The 19383-nt window shown below is 35.8% G+C and overlaps 1 protein-coding gene across 1 annotated transcript in view; it reads right to left on the bottom strand.

Moving 5' to 3' along the window:
• Window positions 1–3804: 3804 nt before the first annotated feature.
• The window catches only part of CFAP299 (cilia and flagella associated protein 299), a 582341-nt gene continuing 566762 nt past the window's right edge, over window positions 3805–19383 (bottom strand). Inside the window, exon 6 of the mRNA XM_059066513.2 lies at window positions 3805–3996. Within this exon, the coding sequence (XP_058922496.1) occupies window positions 3901–3996 (96 nt within the window). The 3' untranslated portion in view covers window positions 3805–3900. The remainder of the gene's footprint in view (window positions 3997–19383) is intronic.

Below are 19383 nucleotides of genomic sequence, written 5' to 3'. Positions count from 1 at the left end.
GCATTTAAGAAACACTGGCATATTAGAGGATAGAGTATTTAATAGGTAAGCATTATTTTTCCAGTTTAAAATGTATACAAAACAGAAACAGACTCACAGACATAGAAAACAAATTCAGTAAGTCCCCTACACACGAACAAGTTCTGTTCCAAGAGTGTGTTTTTAAGTCCAACAAAGTTAGTTTAGGTACCCAACCAACACAACTGGCTATATAGTACTGTACTGTAATAGGTTTACAATGCTTTTCATACAAATAATACATAAAAAAGAAACAAACACAAAAAATAAAACATTTTAAATCTCACAGTACAGTACCTTGAAAAGTACAGTAGTACAGTACAACAGCTGGCATACAGGGGCTGGCATAGAGTGAACAGGCAAGAAGACTTACTGACTGGAGGAGAGAGAGGAGGTGGGGGATGGTAGAGCTGAAGGATTGTCAGCAATAGGAGACGGAGGGCAAGCTGCAATTTCACTCATGCCTGACGTTGATGGCACAGGTTCTGGTTCCTTGCTGGATTCCATTCTTTCTACTCTCTTGAAAAAATGATGTCTGGATAGTAGCTCTTTTTTTCTCATCATAGATGACACGGTAGCACTGGATTGCATTCTGAACCTTGCAGAAGGTTGCATTGCTTCAACCTTTGTGTACCATTCTACTTTCGGGTCCTGTGCCTCAAAAACTAACAGTGGCTCCTCAAATGAAGAAAATCCCCTGTCCATTTGTTGTGTCGTGAATCTCTTCGGTTCTTCAGTTACTTCTTCCTCTTGTCTCTCTTCCTCCTTGCTATGCACAGCAAGTTCCATTGTTATTGCTTGGCGTTTCTTAGCAGTACCAGCTACATCACTGCTGCTTTTACGCTTGCTTCTGGACATCCTGGGCTTGAAATAAAGACACTGTACTACTGTACTCTATACAGTTCTGTACAGTAAAGTACACAAAAGCACAACCACTTGTAGAGGATGCACACATATGACAATGTACGCCAGACACGTGAACTAACTTACGTGATTGGAGATGTGAACGTACTTTCACATCTTTGAAAGTTTGCAACTTGAAGGTTCGTATGTAGGGGACTTACTGTTTATGTTTACAAAGGGGAAAGGAATGGGGAGGGGAGGGATAAATTAGGAGTATGGGATTAACAGATGCAAACTACTATACATGAAATAGATCAGCATAGGATTTACTGTATAGCAGAGGGAATTATATTCAATATATTGTAATAACCTATAATGGAAAATAATATGAAAAGTATATATAACTGAATCACTTTGCTGTACACCTGAAACTGATGCAACATTGCAAATCAACTATACTTCAATAAATCTATACTTCAATAAAAAAAGAAAAAATATCTAAATTAGATCAGCTGAGAGGTAGCTCCTAAAAAATGGATTAAGAGAAATTTAAGTGTTGATAGAAGTTACTTTTATTTAAAAATAAAATAAAATGTGATATTGGAATAGTTAATTCAGACTATTTTAAATTGAAATTTTATAAATTTGTGAACTATATTGAAACTTTAAGAGAACATGAATCATTACAATTTTAATTTCTTAAATTTATGACAGCTATTTAAATGAGTATGAAAGCTTATTTGTTACTTGGAAATTTGAAATCATTAGAAAATTGAATGCAATGAAGTTCATAAATAAAATTTAAAATGTTTAAAGGAATTTAGTTAACTGAACTATAGAAGAAATAAAAATGATTGCTAAGATTTCATCAAATCTATAGATAGAACAAACTAATTTGTATACATACTTAAAATATAGAGTTAAATATAAATAAATATATTTATTTATAAATAAATATAATAAATCAAATATTTATTTTATTTCAAAAACAATCTCAGACTTACAGAAAAGCTGCAAGTACAGCACAAATAATTTTTCCCCATAAAATTTTATAAATAATTTGCTGACATAATGCCCTTTGACTCCCAAATGCTTTAGTGTAATTTCCTACAATCAAGGACATTTTCTAATATAACCACAACATAATCATCAAAATCAGGACATAATCATTTTTATATTACTACCATCTAATCTTCAGAAATCATTCAATTTTCACCAGTTGTCCCCAAATTCCCTTTATACGGTACGGATGAAACTCAAGAGTCTTGTGTTGCATTTGATTATCATGTCTCTCTAGTCTCACTCAATCTAGGACAATTTCTCAGTCTTCTTTGATGATCTGGACACTTTTGAAGATGTCAAGCCAGTTATTTTGTTTAATGTCCTTGGATTTGGGTTTGTCTGTGTTTTCTCTTGATTAGATTCAGGTTCTGCAACTTTGGCAGGATTATTACAAAAGGGATGCTGAGTTCCTCTGTTGCATCTTATTCGGTGGGGAACAAATTCAGTTCACCTCATTACTAATCATATTCTCTTTGATCACTTATGAAAGTGGTGTCTTTCAGGCTTTTCCATTGTTCCCTCTGTAATTAATAAGTATTTTATGTGAGATACTATGTAAATATCCCATTCCTCATCAATTACTCATTTACATAGATCAGTATAGACTCATGGTTTCCTATTTTATGCCTGTTGTTATCACTATTTATTTTGATGCTCAAACTGTCCCAGATTTGGCCAGTGGGAACACTTTCAAGGCGGATTCTGTGTCCTTTTGAGAAGTCCCCTTCATTTTTCCAGAACTGCTTTGCTTTTTGGCACAGAAAGAGATTCCAGACTCTTTTATTTTCCCTGCCTCAGCCCTGGAATCAGTCATTTTTCTAAGGATCCCTTCTTCCCTTTGGCAGAAAATGGTGTTGGGAAACTAAGATCTGGGTGCTAGGTGTGCTCACTGATATTGGTTGTTGCTGCTCCAAGGCCCTCTCAGTGGATGGAGCATTGGAATATGCAGACATACACACATTAACATATATTCTGTACTTGTTGTATATATTGAAAATGATGAGATCACACCAATATATCCAATTCTAATTTAACACCACTCTACTCACCTAGATTGAGATCTGACACATCGTGCCAGACCATCACCTCCACCATGAATACAGCCTTGTCACCTCATTGTAACTGGGGAATTCCTGCTCCGGGATCTCCCACCTCCATACCCACACTGAGCAGACTTCTACCTTGCTTGGCTCCACCTAATTGCTTTAGAACTGGATTGTTTAGAAAGGGAAGAAAGACAATGGGAAGGAGAAGAGGAAGAGCCCTATATGAATCTTAAATCACAAATTGCCTCTGAACATCTTTTCTGCACAAAAGCCACCTGCAGGGGCATATTAGGAAAACATGTTCTTCACTCTTCTGAGGTCCTCATTTCTCTAAAATCTTCTGGTTTCCTTTAGATTTCATTTTCTCAGCTTTATTGTCATGGGGTTCATATTGTCCAGGCACATAAACATATCAAACATTTTATATATCATCTCATGGGATATTTCAGATTATATTTACTCATGTAGTGCTACTAAAAACCTTGTATTTATATTTCCTTATGCCTGTCTTCCAGTGATTTTGGGAGATAGCACTGCCATGTGGTATAAGGCTTGGCCTGCTATATTTGGCAATAGTAGGACCTAGAACATTTTTGGAACATTTGAAAACGTGTGGAAAATCTGAGGTACAAAAGAAGTCACTAATTACTATATCTTTGAAGTAGCAACAAGATTTTCTCCCACGAACTACTGCAATCAGCTTCAGTGTTTAGGAGAAAAAAAATTAGAAAAACCTCAAATCAGATTAAGAAGTTATTTGTACCACAAAACAGATAGTCGAGCATGATTTTCTTTCTAATTTCTTTATCAACTTTTATTATTCTGATTTGTCTTATAGCTACAGGACTCATTTATTATTCTAATTTGCTTCTGGTTATAGGAGTCATTTAAATTTAGCAAACGATTAGGAGATCATCTAGCATGTTGGTAGTTAAGGCTTTCTTCTGGAAACGTGGTCAAAAATGACAGCTTGTATATAAAGCTCTGTCTGGATAGGGCTTCTAGTAGAGTTGTCACCTGGTTGAGCCTAAAACACATAAATCATATCGTTAATCAGTCCAGTCCATGCAAATAATTAGCATGAAATGAATTTTCTTCGTGCTTCAGTGTTGTAGCAAACAGAACTAAGAAGGCTGTGGCCTTGGAGATATGTTTGTGTTTCCCCCCAGATTCTTTTTCTCAGGAGCGGTGATAATTCCAGTCAGGAGCTTTGAGGCCCTGGGTTGTGACATTACTGACAATATCTATAGGATCAAAGCGGTGTTCCCCAGGTCCATGCTTGTCTAGACTCTGCTGAACCCCATGCGTCACGAACTCTGCAAAGTTCCCAGGGAAGGGTTTTGTAAACACATGGGATTGCAGGGTAATAAGTCAAAAAGAACGCTATCTTGATTTCAAGTTTGGCAAATAAAAATGTCTCAAGTTTGGAATTGGTTCAGACTAGTGGAACTAACTACCTATCCCTGGTGGGTTTCATAAAAAACTTCTTATCAGTTTAAAAACTATTTGATCTACTTTTTTTTTCCCCCTTTGTATTGTAAGCTGTGAAAAAAGGTTTGGTCCTTTTACCTTTATTCACGATAGTCTGTCATGCTTACAGGCTCCTAGGGAACACCTATGCGGGCAAGCGTTCACTAATGTGGTACTGGTAAGAGAGAAAACAGATGCTAAACGAGTCAGACAATATCTACAATTGAAAAATATTAGTCATTGGGCCTTTTCTATATTTGAAGTACAAAAAAATGATGTTGCTCTCTCTCCTTCTCTTGTAGGAAGAAATGATAAGAAATTTAGATCTGGGACTAGAGAGAAGCTTTGATATTGCCTTTTCCCCATAGTATTCATTTCCTTACACTAGTGAGAAAGAATATATGTGACCCATCTTTGGTTAAACAGAGTTTGTAAAATTGTAAAGATTTTGAAATGGGTAAAACAAAAAGAGTGGGTGTCTCGAGTGGCTTACCCGTCCACATTTTTGGGCCATTTTACAAATCTTTAAGTTGGAGAAAACTGATAATAATGCAATATATTCTTGTCTACAAAGATGCAAATTAATTGCACCCAGGGGCATGCAATTGATTATTGCCCTGTGTTGGGACCTGCTTTGTACCAATTTGTAAATTAATTTTATTTAACTTTGTTGATCCTCTTTTTCTTTACATATCTTCCGTTTTGCTATTTTTGTGTATTGTTTGTGTTTTCGGAACTTTTACAATGAATACATTATTCCCCATTGGTGACAATGGGGAATTTGAAATTTGATTTTACGTCTTAACCTTAGTGATCTCTGTAAATAGATTAATAGATCACCGAGATTTATTCTTTCTTGAGGGAGAGATAACAGAGAATCTGAATCTGATTTGTTAGCATTTTTTCTTTATTTGTTTACTTGTCTACATTGTTTGTTTTATTTTTTGCGGTACGCGGGCCTTTCACCGTTGTGGCCTCTCCCGTCGCGGAGCACAGGCTCCGGACGCGCAGGCTCAGCGGCCATGGCTCACGGGCCCAGCCGCTACGCGGCATGTGGGATCTTCCCGGACTGGGGCACGAACCCGTGTGCCCTGCATCGGCAGGCGGACTCTCAATCACTGCGCCACCAGAGAAGCCCTACTTGTCTACTTTGAAGAAATTAAGAATCCCATGCTCATCAGGAAAGAGGACAACCCTTTGATATATGGACTGGTAATTTCTTTGCATTTACTTTTGAACTGTGGCTAATGTTTAGATTTGAAGCTATAAGTTCCCTACATGTCTGTGTGTATATATGCTTAGAATTCAGAAAGGCCTTTACATCTTTATGTGTGAGTATATAATATTTTCCTATTTCTGGAGGAATTCATAAATTAGAATTAAAAGTCTCCTAAATTAAAGAAACTCTGTTCTGATTGGCCTATAGAGTTCTTATACAAATAAGTTCTTATGTAAGTCAAATACTTATAAAATTCCAGGAAAATATGGAAATTAAATTTTGGATACTTTAAATGTGCTATCCTTAAAAAGTTATTCTCACAGAAATGTTTAAACAACTTAAGGTCATATAATTGAGATAAATATTTGGTAAATCAGACTACTGTAATAATTTTGGTTTAATGCAAACAGCTTGTCCTCTGATTTATCAATGTTAGGTATAACATAAGCATATACATTTTATTCTACTGTATTTGGGTTTACTTTTTTTAAACTTATTGAGATATACTGGTCAAATAAGCTAACGTTCCGACACAATCTTTAAGATAATGAGAAATGTAAGTCTGTATTCAACAAAATCAAATCATTATTCTGACAACTTTATGTCAACAGTAATTTTGTTTTTTACTATGTCAGCTTGAATATAATTCCCCAGATCTTTCAGTAACATAAAAATTTAGATGACTATTAGGTTGAATTACATAATGAATATTCATATGATATCCAGATAGTTTCTAATTATGATAGAATACTGAAAATTTGATGCCTAATTATTAGGCATAATTTTAAGTTTATATACTTTGCTTATATCCAATGGAAAGTTCCTATCTTGGATCATGTTAATGAACTGTTCATTTTGTCTCTTTAAAAAGATCTGTGTGTGGCTGTACAAAGATGTAATATAAACTTTGTTTGTCTGTTAAAGTGCTTTTGGGAGAGAGACAGTACTTAGTTATCCACCTCTAGTTTTCTCTGTGAAATAGAAGTTACTTTGGTTAAAAATCACAATTAATATGAATGGTTGAGACTACATCATAAGCAATAGGGACAGACTAATACCACTGTCTCTTTGCTTTTGTGTTTCAAAGAGAAAGTAGTTATATCCTATAGTGGAGGCTTTATAACAGCACGTAGTAGTAATTATACATATCTATATACACATATAACACATTTATATATAACTTATACATTTATATATGTATAATTTATATATTTATAAATACAATTTATATAATTTTTATATACTTATAATTTATATATGTTTATATATATAAAGTCACTATTATAGGAACTTCCCTGGTGGCACAATGGATAAGAATCTGCCTGCCAATGCAGGGGACATGGGTTCGATCTTGGTCCGGGAAGATCCCACATGCCGCCGAACAACTAAGCCTATACACTACAACTACTGAGCCTGTGTTCTAGAGCCCGCGAGCCACAACTACTGAGCCCACGTGCTACAACTACTGAAACTTGTGCTCCTAGAGCCTGTGCTCTGCAACAAGAGAAGCCACCACAAGGAGAAGCCCACGCACGGCAACAAAGAGTAGCCCCTGCTTGACGCAACTAGAGAAAGGCCGCGCGCAGCAATGAAGACCCAACACAGCCAAAAATAAATAAAGTTAAATCTTTAAAAAAAAAATCACTGCTATACACTGTTATATACAATATATATTAAACATAACTATATAATGTATATATAGTAGTGTTTTCAGATTTTTCTTTTTTTCTCTTTTGTTCTATCTCAGAACCTCTGTAAAATCTTGGGACTTACTGAAGGCCACAAATAACTTTTATGTGGATTATAACTGTCAATATTTACCATACTGGAAGCGAAAATTGAGCAAATTTAAAATACTGATTCATTTGATCATAGCTATGATGAATATAATTGAAATGTTAACAGAAATTACATCTTACTATTAATATAAAAATTATTTTGAGTTCATGGATCTCCTGAGAATTGCTGTGATATGAAAAAGCAAAATGAAGGACAAAATTTGGAAGTAAATTTTCCTTTCCTTGGTTTATAGTACTTGAGTCTGAATAGAAGTGATGAAATGTGCCAAAATTTTAGTTAAGTTTGCCCTGTCTTGATGGGCTTGATTACTGGCTAATTCCTTTGCCTACTATATGAAAGTCTTTTCTTTTTTTTTTAAACCTTCTGTGTAATCTGTCTAGGTAGCAAATTGTGTCTTACAAGAATAATCTTCTGTGCTTTATGATGAATTTATTACATCCTTGATTGTTTAAGAAAAAGAAAAAATAAGAAACAAATAAAAGAAAGCAAAGAACAAAAATTCCTCACTTTTAAAGAGCTAAGGTTCTTTACAATCATGTTAATGTAATGTTTATTTTTCAATGTTTTATTGTCTTAAATGTTTAATAGTTAACGCAGTATTATTTTTGTAGCACCCTGATCCTATCTTAATCAAGTGTCCAAATATCTTCTGATAGTTTATTTTCCTGATTTTTGACTTTCCATAATTGGATCCTAAGTATAGAAAAAATTAAATAAAACCTTCCAGATATATTTTACACCAGAAACTATATTTGCGATTTCCCAGAGGGCCCCTGGAAAAATCACAAAGATTTATTTTTTCACCTTTGAAAAGAGGTGCCAGAAAGAATTAGATTTTTCTGTAGAATTCTGTGGGAAGAGTTGTTAAATCAGAAGAGGTGCTCAGCCTTGCCGAGGTTAGATTTGTATAGGTATAATGTTATTAACATAAATATTTCAGATATTTTGTGTGCTTTTTGGGAAGTCCCTGGAGTTATGTCATTGCCCTTGCTGTCATATAATATTTACCCTCAGGGAAAACACTGATTGCAACTCTTAGGAATATTTCCATCAGGTTTTGCTATATTTAGCAGAGTTCTGGTGGTACTGAGCCTGATGATATTAGACAACAGTAGTATAATGTTATCTGTCATAATTTCAGCTCTTGTTTATTTTTGTGGTACACGGGCCTCTCACTGTTGTGGCCTCTCCCTTTGCAGAGCACAGGGTCCGGACACGCAGGCTTAGCGGCCATGGCTCACGGGCCCAGCCGCTCCGTGGCATGTGGGATCTTCCCGGACCGGGGCACGAACCCGTATCCCCTGCATCGGCAGGCGGACTCAACCACTGCGCCACCAGGGAAGCCCTCAGCTCTTGTTTTTAAAGTTACAAATGTTTAGGTCTTACTGCAGACTTACTGAACCTCTTACTTGATGTTCCTGGTATAAACAATTATATCTCAGGATTATTTTACATCATATGTCAATAATTCTTCCTCTATAAAATTATTTTCATCCATTTTTCCGAATCAAATACAGCACTCACAAACTTCTTTTAACATAAATTTAATCATTATCCTTAGATGGTTTGTCATATTTGTTTTTGCAGGGGGCAGGGAATGGCTTTATCACCTTTGTTTTGCATGCCACAGAAAGGCCTAACCATTTTGTTTCATTATTCTTATTATGAACCCTCATCAGACTGTTCACATTTGAAAATTATTAGTAATAAATCACTCAGCCAATTTAAGTCTCTATCACCTACAGATGGTATTGTTTTACTCTGATGCTTCCTTGAAGTCTCTCTTATAGTTACAGGTGAGAATCTGTGTCTTCAACTAAGAAGAAAAGTGTCAGAATATTGTAGAAAAGAAATATACCAGGTACTTCAATTATTGACACTTCAAAGCTGAGCTGACGCATAGATTAGACAACTTCCAAACTGCACTGCCGATGGACTGAGTCAGGATTTCCAGGTCCTGTTTTGGCCAAACGAGAGGACTGCATAGGACAGCTAACCGAAGATCCAGTGGAGCAGGAATCAATTATAATAAGACTGAATGAACTAATAAGAGAAATTATGTTGTGGCTATTTGTCTGGAATATTCTTGATATTCTTTTAATGTTCTATTTTCAGATATATAAGAACTACCCTATCTCTCTCTTGTTAAGCAATATGTAACCCACTGCAATGTAGTAAAGTCTGCTTTTGTAAACTGAAGTGAAACATTTTAAAATGATATCTGATTCCCACTTCTCTTCCAGGATTCAGAAATTTATATTGTCTCCTTACTTTCCATGGCCATTTAGTTATTTGCATAGGTTCAATAGTGCTCTGTCATCTATAATTGTACATAATATAATAGTACAAATTATAAAATCAGGGCCTTGCCTAGAATGTCATACTTGAAAATAATGCTTATTTAATCAGGTAGAAACAGCCACTATTTTCAGGTATTAAGTTTGACTTTACTTATGGAAGTAATGCCTACCAAGCCCTGGCCTATTTCTTGGCTTAAAAAGTCCAAGAATATTATATATTCTGTGTAACTAACTTGAGCATTACTTGGGCTTGGTTTCCTAGCCTCAGGTCAACAAATAATAGAGGTTTAAAAAAATCCAACTTGAGAGTTCTTATGAAAATTTCCAAGCACAGTTTAATTTAGTATTTGTTCAAAATTATATGGATTTAGAGTTTACATGGGCAACTTAAGGTGTCCAATATGGTAAAATAAAATTTTTACTTCACCTATGTAAAAACTCAGTCAACTCTAATGAGACCAGCTTTATTTTATAAGAATAATCTTTCTTTGAAATTATTATGATAAAAAGAGGGGAGGAGACTGTCAGGGAAAATTGTGAGATACTGTGAAAGGGCAAAAAACAAATGGTGACTATCTTGACTACTTACTAATTTAGGTTTTCTCATCTTTGACTGATATTACAACTCTGTAAGTTGTAGAAATCTGATAATAATGCAAATACTTCTTGTCTGTATAAATGCAAAGCAGTTGTGTCTGATGGACTGCAACTAAGTTTTGCACTGATTTTGATAGACCAGTTTTGCATCTAGTTGTAAATTCATTTCAAAATTTCTTTTTCCCTTTATATGTCTCTGCTCTGAATTCTTCTTGGAATCAATAGTAACATCTACCAGTTCCTCATTAATTAATGAGTTAAAAATCTTTGATACATGCTCATTTTATATCTATATCCTTAATGATAGATAACAAGAATGCTAGAAATAATCTCACATATACAACAACAAACAATGCAGTTGGTTGAGAAAATTCTGCACTTAGAAAACTCTGACTCCAAGTTCACAGCACTGTAAGGAGTTGCTAAAAGACTTCTGCCTGAAGTCACTACTAGGTCCCAGGAGAGATGGGGACTCCAAGCCAAATATAGAATATGAGTAAAACAAGACACTGGGATAAGATCATTGGTTATAAATTACTGAAAAAGAATAATTGACCAAAGTAAAAAGACTCTAAACTTACTCTTCAAAATCTGAGAAAAGTTATAGATTTAAATGTATAAAGGAAACCATAATCCAATCTACAAGAAAATATCATTTAATACTTGCCCATTCTTAGTATGGCAATCTTTTTAAACATAAAATCATTGGAAGAAATCAGAAAGGGGAATCAATAGTTTGGACTATATAAAATTTAAAATTTGTATGCCAAAAATATTATAAATGTGAAAAGATAGATATCTAAGTTGGAATGTGTCACAAAGAAATATGAAAGCCGGGCTTCCCTGGTGGCGCAGTGGTTGAGAATCCGCCGATGCAGGAGACACGGGTTCGTGCGCTGGTCCGGGAAGATCCCACATGCCGCGGAGCAACTAAGCCCGTGAGCCATGGCCGCTAGGCCTGCGCGTCCGGAGCCTGTGCTCCGCAATGGGAGAGGCCACACAGTGAGAGGCCCGCATACCGCAAAAAAAAAAAAAAAAAAAAAAAAAAAACAAACAAACAAAAAAAGAAATATGAAAGCCAAAGATTTTCTACCTTTCATACTTTAAATTTAATGGAAAAAAAAAAACCAAAACCTAAAACTCCATAGAAAAGTTTGTAGAGGGCAATATACTAACATGCATGTGAAAGAAATGTTCATCCCTGATAATAACTGAAAATGAAAATCAAAGTGACCCTCAATTAATCTGAACTATAAAATTAACAAAGCTTCGAAAGTATGCAAAATAAATAGAGCATGGTTTGAGGACAGCCTTAAACAGTTCAGGTATAACTGTAAATTGATATGGGTTAACTGCCAAGTGATTTGACAATATCTCTCTAAAGCTTTACAATGTATGTATCTTTTGACTAAGCAATTTCCTTTTTAGGAGTCCATCTTAAAGAAAAAAATCAGAAACTTGATTATAGAGAGTTGTTATTTAAACCTAGGGAGAAAAACAGAAACCAACCTAAATGTCCATCAGTGGGAAATTCTTATATAAATGATGAGTACTTTATAGGGTAGAATATTGTTTTACAGCTTGCTTTTTCCATTTAATAGTGTAAATAAACATCTAACCATACTAGCACATCAACTTCAATAAGTATAGCTTTAACCCATTTTTAAAGCTGCTTCATACTATTTCACTGTGATGATGTATCATAATTTATTTAATCATTGCCCAGTCATGGACATATGGATTATATCCAGTTTTTAACTATTCCAATAAAAAATGAAATTCTTTTAGAACTTTTATACACCACCAGGAAACAATATCCATTCACAGAGCACCTATTCAATAGCACATTAAACACGTCCTCTCATTTAATCAGCACAACAACCTTGTGTAAAATGGTTTTTTTTTACAGATTTAACAGATAAGAAAACCGAGGTAGAGAAGTGCTCCGAAGGGGTTAAGTAATTTGCCCTAATCACGAAGCGGACAAGATCTATTTAACTCCAAATCATTTTACCTATTGGCCGTCTTAAACAGCTTTTCCCTGCCTGAGTCCTGGTGGTTATTCCCCACACTTTCCCACTTGTCCTGTTGTTCTTCTAGCCCCTTTCAATTGATCCCAGGCATTTTGGAGAGCCCTTAGGTCTTCAGTTCTCAAGTGGAATTCATTAAGGGACTTAGGCAGGTCTTGTGAATATCAAAATATTATTATATTACTCTGTGTGTGGCCCCATGTGTGCATTTTCTTTTCTGAGCAAATCCATAAAATGTATCAGATTGTTAAAATAAGTTGTGTTTCCCAAAATGTTAAGAACCTATTCTCTGGAGAGCAGCCTCACGTGCTTGTTAAGGTAGTGTTCTGGGTTACCAAGTTGGGGCTGCCATTTGTTTGTATGTTTTATTGTGTTTTTTACTCTTGCTTCAGCTATTTGAGGCTATGTGTATCACTGAGGCCACCAATATTTATGCTGAAGACATCCCAAGCAGCAATAACCATTTAGAAGTTATCAACATGAGATTTTTCTCTCTTGCCAATGGACTTGATTACTATTCATGCTAGTGTGCTCAATGTTCCAATATATTTCAATATCCCTCAACCTGCTTTAGGATTTCAGTGACTCAGAAACTGTAAGCATCTGCTGGGGTGGTGGATCGTTAAGGAGCTAACTACATGTTCAACTATTGAGACCCAGAAGAAATCATGCTCTCTTTGAATTAGAAATAATCCATTAACTGTGGTCTTGCACCAACAATGACTCCACGCCTGACTCTGTGTTTCTGGTGCCTGCTTCTATGTCATTAGTTATCAGTCTTTGAAATCATTAAGGAAACAATTATTTTGTTCTTATTTAAACCTTTCATTTAGCCAAGAAACTAACCTTCCACTCTTTCCTTCCTTGTCCTGATTTGTGACAAATTTGCAAAAAAGTGAGCATGAATTGGGGCTAAAGCTCTCTTCCTCATATTTCTCCATTCTCATTTCTGTTTTGGTCTGTTTTACCATTGGCATAATGTTTGATTAGGCTGTCCTAGTCGGAGGTTTAAAACAGCAATTTTCCTTTGTCATGTATGTTTTATTGAAATATGTACTTTTCTTTTCACAGCAGATATTCAGCTTGGACGGTGAAGGATTATCATTCATACTTTCACTACTAAGCATTGATATATATGTATAATAATTTTAAATTATATATTTAATTTTTTTCTTTCCTCCAGCTCACCTTTTCTGTGCTACACCTTATATATGAGTTCATATATTGGACACTTAACAACAATGTGCTTATCTCTAGGGGTTGTTGCATAATACTGCATAAAAATTAAAATCAGTTTTCCAGGTCAAGAAGAGGTCATCACATTTAAGTTTTAGGAGTTTTAATTCATAAAAGCCAAGCTCTGTTGTGTAATTTTTAATGTATTCCTCAAGGTCATTGATTTTATCAGTTAGTTGAGTAAATACTTAATTTATATGTGGTGGACTTTCAGTTCAGGTATAGCAAGTGATTGCCCAGGGGAGAAAATGTTTAAAAGCTTCTTAGTAGGCGGGTGTTTTCTATAATCAACCAAACATTCAGTAATTTTGGCAGCAAAACCAGAAAGTTGGCAAGGCCTCAGCTTTACTTAATAACTGTGACTGTGCCACAGTTTAAAAGCAACTTTTACAAGAACCCTCTGAGGAAAATCCAGGAGCCAAAAAAGTGCTGGTGATTCAGTAAGTATTCCCTGCCCCATTAATTCAAGTTTGTTTGCATGGAGTTGAGAGAATGCTGTTGAAGACTTTGAAGAAATCATAGCTTCTCTTAAACCTATTCTAGTCAATATGGGTTCTTTTAAAAACTATCCAATAGGGCTTCCCTGGTGGCGCAGTGGTTGAGAGTCCGCCTGCCGATGCAGGGGGCACGGGTTCGTGCCCCTGTCTGGGAAGATCCCACATGCCGCGGAGCGGCTGGGCCCGTGAGCCATGGCCGCTGAGCCTGCGCGCCCGGAGCCTGTGCTCCGCAGCGGGAGAGGCCACAACAGTGAGAGGCCCGCATACCACACAAAAAAAACAAAAACAAAAAACTATCCAATAGGAAATATACCTGGGCCCTGTGAAAAGGCAGACTGTAAAACTGAGGACCTTCAGTGAGGGTAGAGCTTTAAGAGAATAAATTCGAACCATCTGTGGAAAGGATGTAGGAATGTTATGGACCACCATTTTGAGAAGAGAAATTTCAGCCTGTGACAGGCTCCAGATGATTTTAACATAGTCAATGAGCTGGGAGGCAGCATTAGGAGGCAATTAACACCTTTCCTACTAATAGTAGCAAGTGTTTGGGTGGGGGGTTGTGAACGGAGGAGAGAGGAGCTGGAGGAGGTATTGCTGGAATCGTCCTCTAAATTCAGCAAACAAACAAGCAAAATCCCCCCAAACAAAAACATATGTTTTCATTAGTAGAATTTATTTTTAATTTTAAACCTTATTCACCTAGATATTGTTTTGCTCATAGAAAAAGAAAGTAAAATTTGGCTTTTTGATTTTTTGTGTCTTTTTGCATCTGTATCATATACAATAATGACTATACATTCATTTTTAAAAATAATAAAATACCAAGAACCTAGCACAGCGCCATTGCCCTGGACACCTAGAATCAGCACTCCAAAGTTCAGCAAAGGACCCCCAGGGTTAACTCACCTACCAAGGACAGAAAAGCACCAGAGTCAATTACTCTGGCAATTTTCAACTCTTTAAAAATAGCATTAACTCTACCTATGTTCCAAATGTCTAAGATCCTAAAATATTTTAAAGTTAACCTAAAAAGTTAACAGGATATTTTTGGCCCTCCTATTCATTTCTTCAGCAAATATTTAATATTCAGTTTATTCATTCAACAGATGTTTACTAAGTACCTGCCATATGCCAGCATTAGAGACCAGAAAAGGGTTTCTGCCCTACGTTTCAGTTTATGCTTTATAAGTCTCTGTCATGTATGTTTCATATAAGCCTCTGGGCAAACCTACCTGACAAAATGATTCTTGATGAGGCCATGACAGCAAGAATGAGTACCATCACCCTCATTCTATAATGATCCAAGAAAGTAAGGAAAAATAGCGTTGATTTATCAGTGGAAGCATCTACTGTGGTCATTCATATTACTGTGAAGGTTATCCAGAAGCCTTTGGTGTACGGTTTGTATTCTGTAGTCAGTTTGTGCAGTCTCAGGAATGTGTAATTTAGACAATTAAAATTAAGACTGTTGACTTAAAAGGTGTTTTAGAGGAATGAAGTTTGATTACCTTATGGACATATGGTAAGGTGAAACAATAGCTAATGATATATCACTATGAAAAGCAGTATATATCAAATCCAGCTAATCTTTAAGCTCACCTGAGGAGACATTTAAAAATACTCCTGGGCATATATCTGGAGAAAACCATAATTCAAAAAATATATGCACCCCAATGTTCACTGCAGCACTATTTATAATAATCAAGACATGGAAGCAACCTAAATATCCACTGGCTGATGAATGGATAAAGAAGATGTGGTATATATATACAATGGAATACTATTCAGCCATAAAAAAGAATGAAATATTGCCATTTGCAGCAACATGGATGAACTCAGAGATTATCATACTAAGTAAAATAAGTCAGACAGAAGACAAATATAATATGATATCACTTATATCTGGAATCTAAAAAAATGATACAAATGCACTTATTTCCAAAACAGAAATAGACTCACAGACATAGAAAACAAACCTATGGTTACCAAAGGGGACAGGTAGGGTGGAGCATAAATAAGGAATTTGGGAGTAACATATACACACAACTACAAATAAAACAGATAAACAACAAGGACCTACTGTATAACAAAGGGAACAATACTCAATGTTTTGTAATGACCTATATGGGAAAAGAATCTGAAAAAGAAAAAATATATATAAATGTAGAACGGAATCACTTTGCTATACACCTGAAACTAACACAACATTGTAAGTGAACTATAATAAAATAAAATATTTAAAAAAATACAAATTCCTGGGCCTTGCCATAGACCAATGCAGTTTGAACCTCTAGGGGGTGGAGCTTAGTGTTCTGATTGGCTGGCGTGAGGAGAGAGGAAGGGGAAATGCTATATAGAAGTGAAGGAAATTGCTACTAGTCAAGCCATGGTGGGCTGGATGTTGATGAAGAGCTCTTGTGATAACAGTTTGCATTCCAAAGTAGCACATTTTTATGTTTGAACAGTTGTGATTTTCAAAAAGAGGAGAATGGGTTGGAGAGCACCTGCTGTATAGACAGGAGTATTGATATGTAAAGATAAAAGAAATACATTCTGCTAAATCAATGCACAATCTGCATTGCATATTGTCCAAGTTTTGTGACACTCAGGGTGAACCAGAAAGGTTTATGTTATAATAATGTCTTTTGTTTCAATTTCCTACATCTAATAGAAACCACATATCTCTAAGATCTTTTAACATTTTTGTTTGTTTGCTTGTTTTGTTATCAGCTATTTATCAGGGAACTATATTCAAACGCACTCTGTTAGACACTAAACAAAGTAACAAAAAGGAGCCTCTGTCTTACTGAATTTCACATTTTTCATACAATTGATTTTCTTTTGAACACCAATTGGAGTTTAGCCAACAGAAAAATAACCTCCTTTCAAAATATCTTAATCATTTCTGTACTCAGAAATTTTGATTCTAAGTCATAACACAAATGGTACAGATTTTCATTGAACTGTGCAGAATGGCAAAAACTCATTAGATTTGGCTTCCACTCTTGGAGTTCAATTTTCTCTCAAAACTTCTCTGCTATTTCTCTCCTTCCTGTACCTTGGTCTCAACACTGCTCGCAGTTAAGAATCACCTGAGAGCTTTTAAATATGGATGCCCAGGCCTTCCACCCAGACAAATTAGACTAGAATCTTTGGGGATGAATCTTTGGGGATCAAATATTCTAAAACTTTCTGGGTAATTCTGATGTCTGGCCCATGCTGAGAATGACTCTTTAGCCAAAAGGAGCTCCTCTCCCTTCGCATGTAGCCGCATGCTCTGTGCTTCCACACCTTTTATGTGATGTACCTTCTTATCAGAATACTCCTCGGCTCCAGTCCTCATATTTTCACCATACTCATCCTTCAAGATCCAGTTCAGATGCTATCTCTTTCATTAACTTTTTTTTTTGAATGCCTTAGGTCCAAAGTAACTTCTGCCTCCTTTGAATTCTTAGAGCATTTTCTTTCCTCTCAGGTCACTTTCCAGCTTGCCATATTTCTGTACGTATTTTATGTTCTCACCCACCCACTAATTAACCTATAAGCTTTTTAGGGCAAGAAACCCACCTTTCTGGTTCACTTTTTATACCTCACTGTGTCCAGTAGTTACTCAGTAAACATCAGATGAGGAACAGGAGGATGTAAGGAAGAATGAAGAGGCGACAGACTGACTAACATCCATCCAGCTCACCTTTTTCTCTATACTCATCCAGCACTAGAACTAACTCTCTTTCTCTTTCCTAAGTGTTGGAGTAAATGAGATCTCTCAATCACTTTTTCTTCATTGATATATTCTCTAAGTTTTGTCTTTACCTGAATGGCCAGGCAGTTGCGATACTAAAAACGTAACTCAGAAACATCCTAACTATGGTAGGGCCCCTAATTCTGGTTCTCTTTGCTCTTCACCTGGATTACTGTTATGCTCTCATCTTCTCCAGTCTTTCTCCCTAGTCTGTTGTAATCTATACCCTCTAATCTCCTTAAAACACAACTTTCTTCCTGTTATTTCCCCGCACAAGAGCCTGGGCATATTTCCCCATTTCCTGTCAAGTCTACTCCAAGGTCCTTATCAGTCTTGCATTCAAGGCTTTTCATGACCTTTCCATGCTCAGTTCCCATTCTGCTCCTTCTCCAAACCAATCCAGCAGCCAAATTGAACTATTTAGGTTTTCTTTGCGTTTGTTTTACACTCATCAACATTATCTTTGTTAATAGGTTTCATTCCTGGCATTATCTTCTTCTCCATCTCTATGAGTTCAATTCTTAATCATTCTTCAATTTCAGTTAAAAGATTACCTCCTCTATTAATCATCACCTAATAATCCCCAATGCTGTCCCCTCACCATCCCCTTTCTACTGGCTCCTGCCTCAGATCAAAAGTCATCTCTTCTTCCACTGAATCCCCAAAGCATTTCTCTTTTTTGCAGCATATCACTTTCTTCCTTATGTTGCAGTTATATTTTTTACATGCCTGTTTCCTTAAAAATCTTTCAAGCACTTAAATGGCAAGGGTTGAACTCTTGCTCATCTTTACATTCCCTATGGTGTCTCAAATGTATGTTTAAGCTCCATCGCTAGATTCTACTAATGATGAACTCTGTGAGCTTGAGCAAGTCATTTAAACTGTTTGTGTCAATTTGTTCATAAATCAAAAACATATTCTAATTTAATAGTCTTAATTTGAGACAGCTTAAATTACATATTCCTGGGACTGCACAAGAACACTTGAAAGCACATACCAAAATAAAGGTTTCTGTATAACCCCAACAAAGCCTACAATTATGGCAACACTAGCTGTTTCCACCAATAAGTTCCTGTAATTTATTTTCTGACTTACTTGGATCAATACAGAGTGGTGTGACTGTACCCTTTCTAGCTATCACTGTTACCTCAAGCATCAGTGACATAATCCACTCCTCAACTTTGAATTACTATAGCATTATATTTGTGTGTTTGGAGGGAATCGTTCATTTAATCATTTGTTCCATGAATATTTATTAAGTACCTATTAACCAGACATTTTTCCAGGTGATGGGTTTTCACATTAGTAAAAAGAAGAGGGGAGGGGAAAGGAAAAAAGCTGGTGTAACTGTGGAAGATTTTTCCTATTTTAAACATTTTATACAATCTCTCATCTTATTAGTAGATCATGAAGGTTTTAGACAACCTATGTTAGGCTAAGATTCAAAGCAAACTCTTTCAGGTTAATGTTTCCTATAAGCAAAAGAAAAATGCCTAGTTTTTCTCATTTGTCCAGATAATTCA

This window comes from Kogia breviceps, chromosome 6, assembly GCF_026419965.1.
Source record: "Kogia breviceps isolate mKogBre1 chromosome 6, mKogBre1 haplotype 1, whole genome shotgun sequence".
In the NCBI taxonomy this organism is placed as follows: Eukaryota; Metazoa; Chordata; class Mammalia; order Artiodactyla; family Physeteridae; genus Kogia; species Kogia breviceps.
The sequence above is the reverse complement of the archived record's forward strand: the minus strand, read 5'-3'. Positions and strand labels throughout refer to the sequence as shown.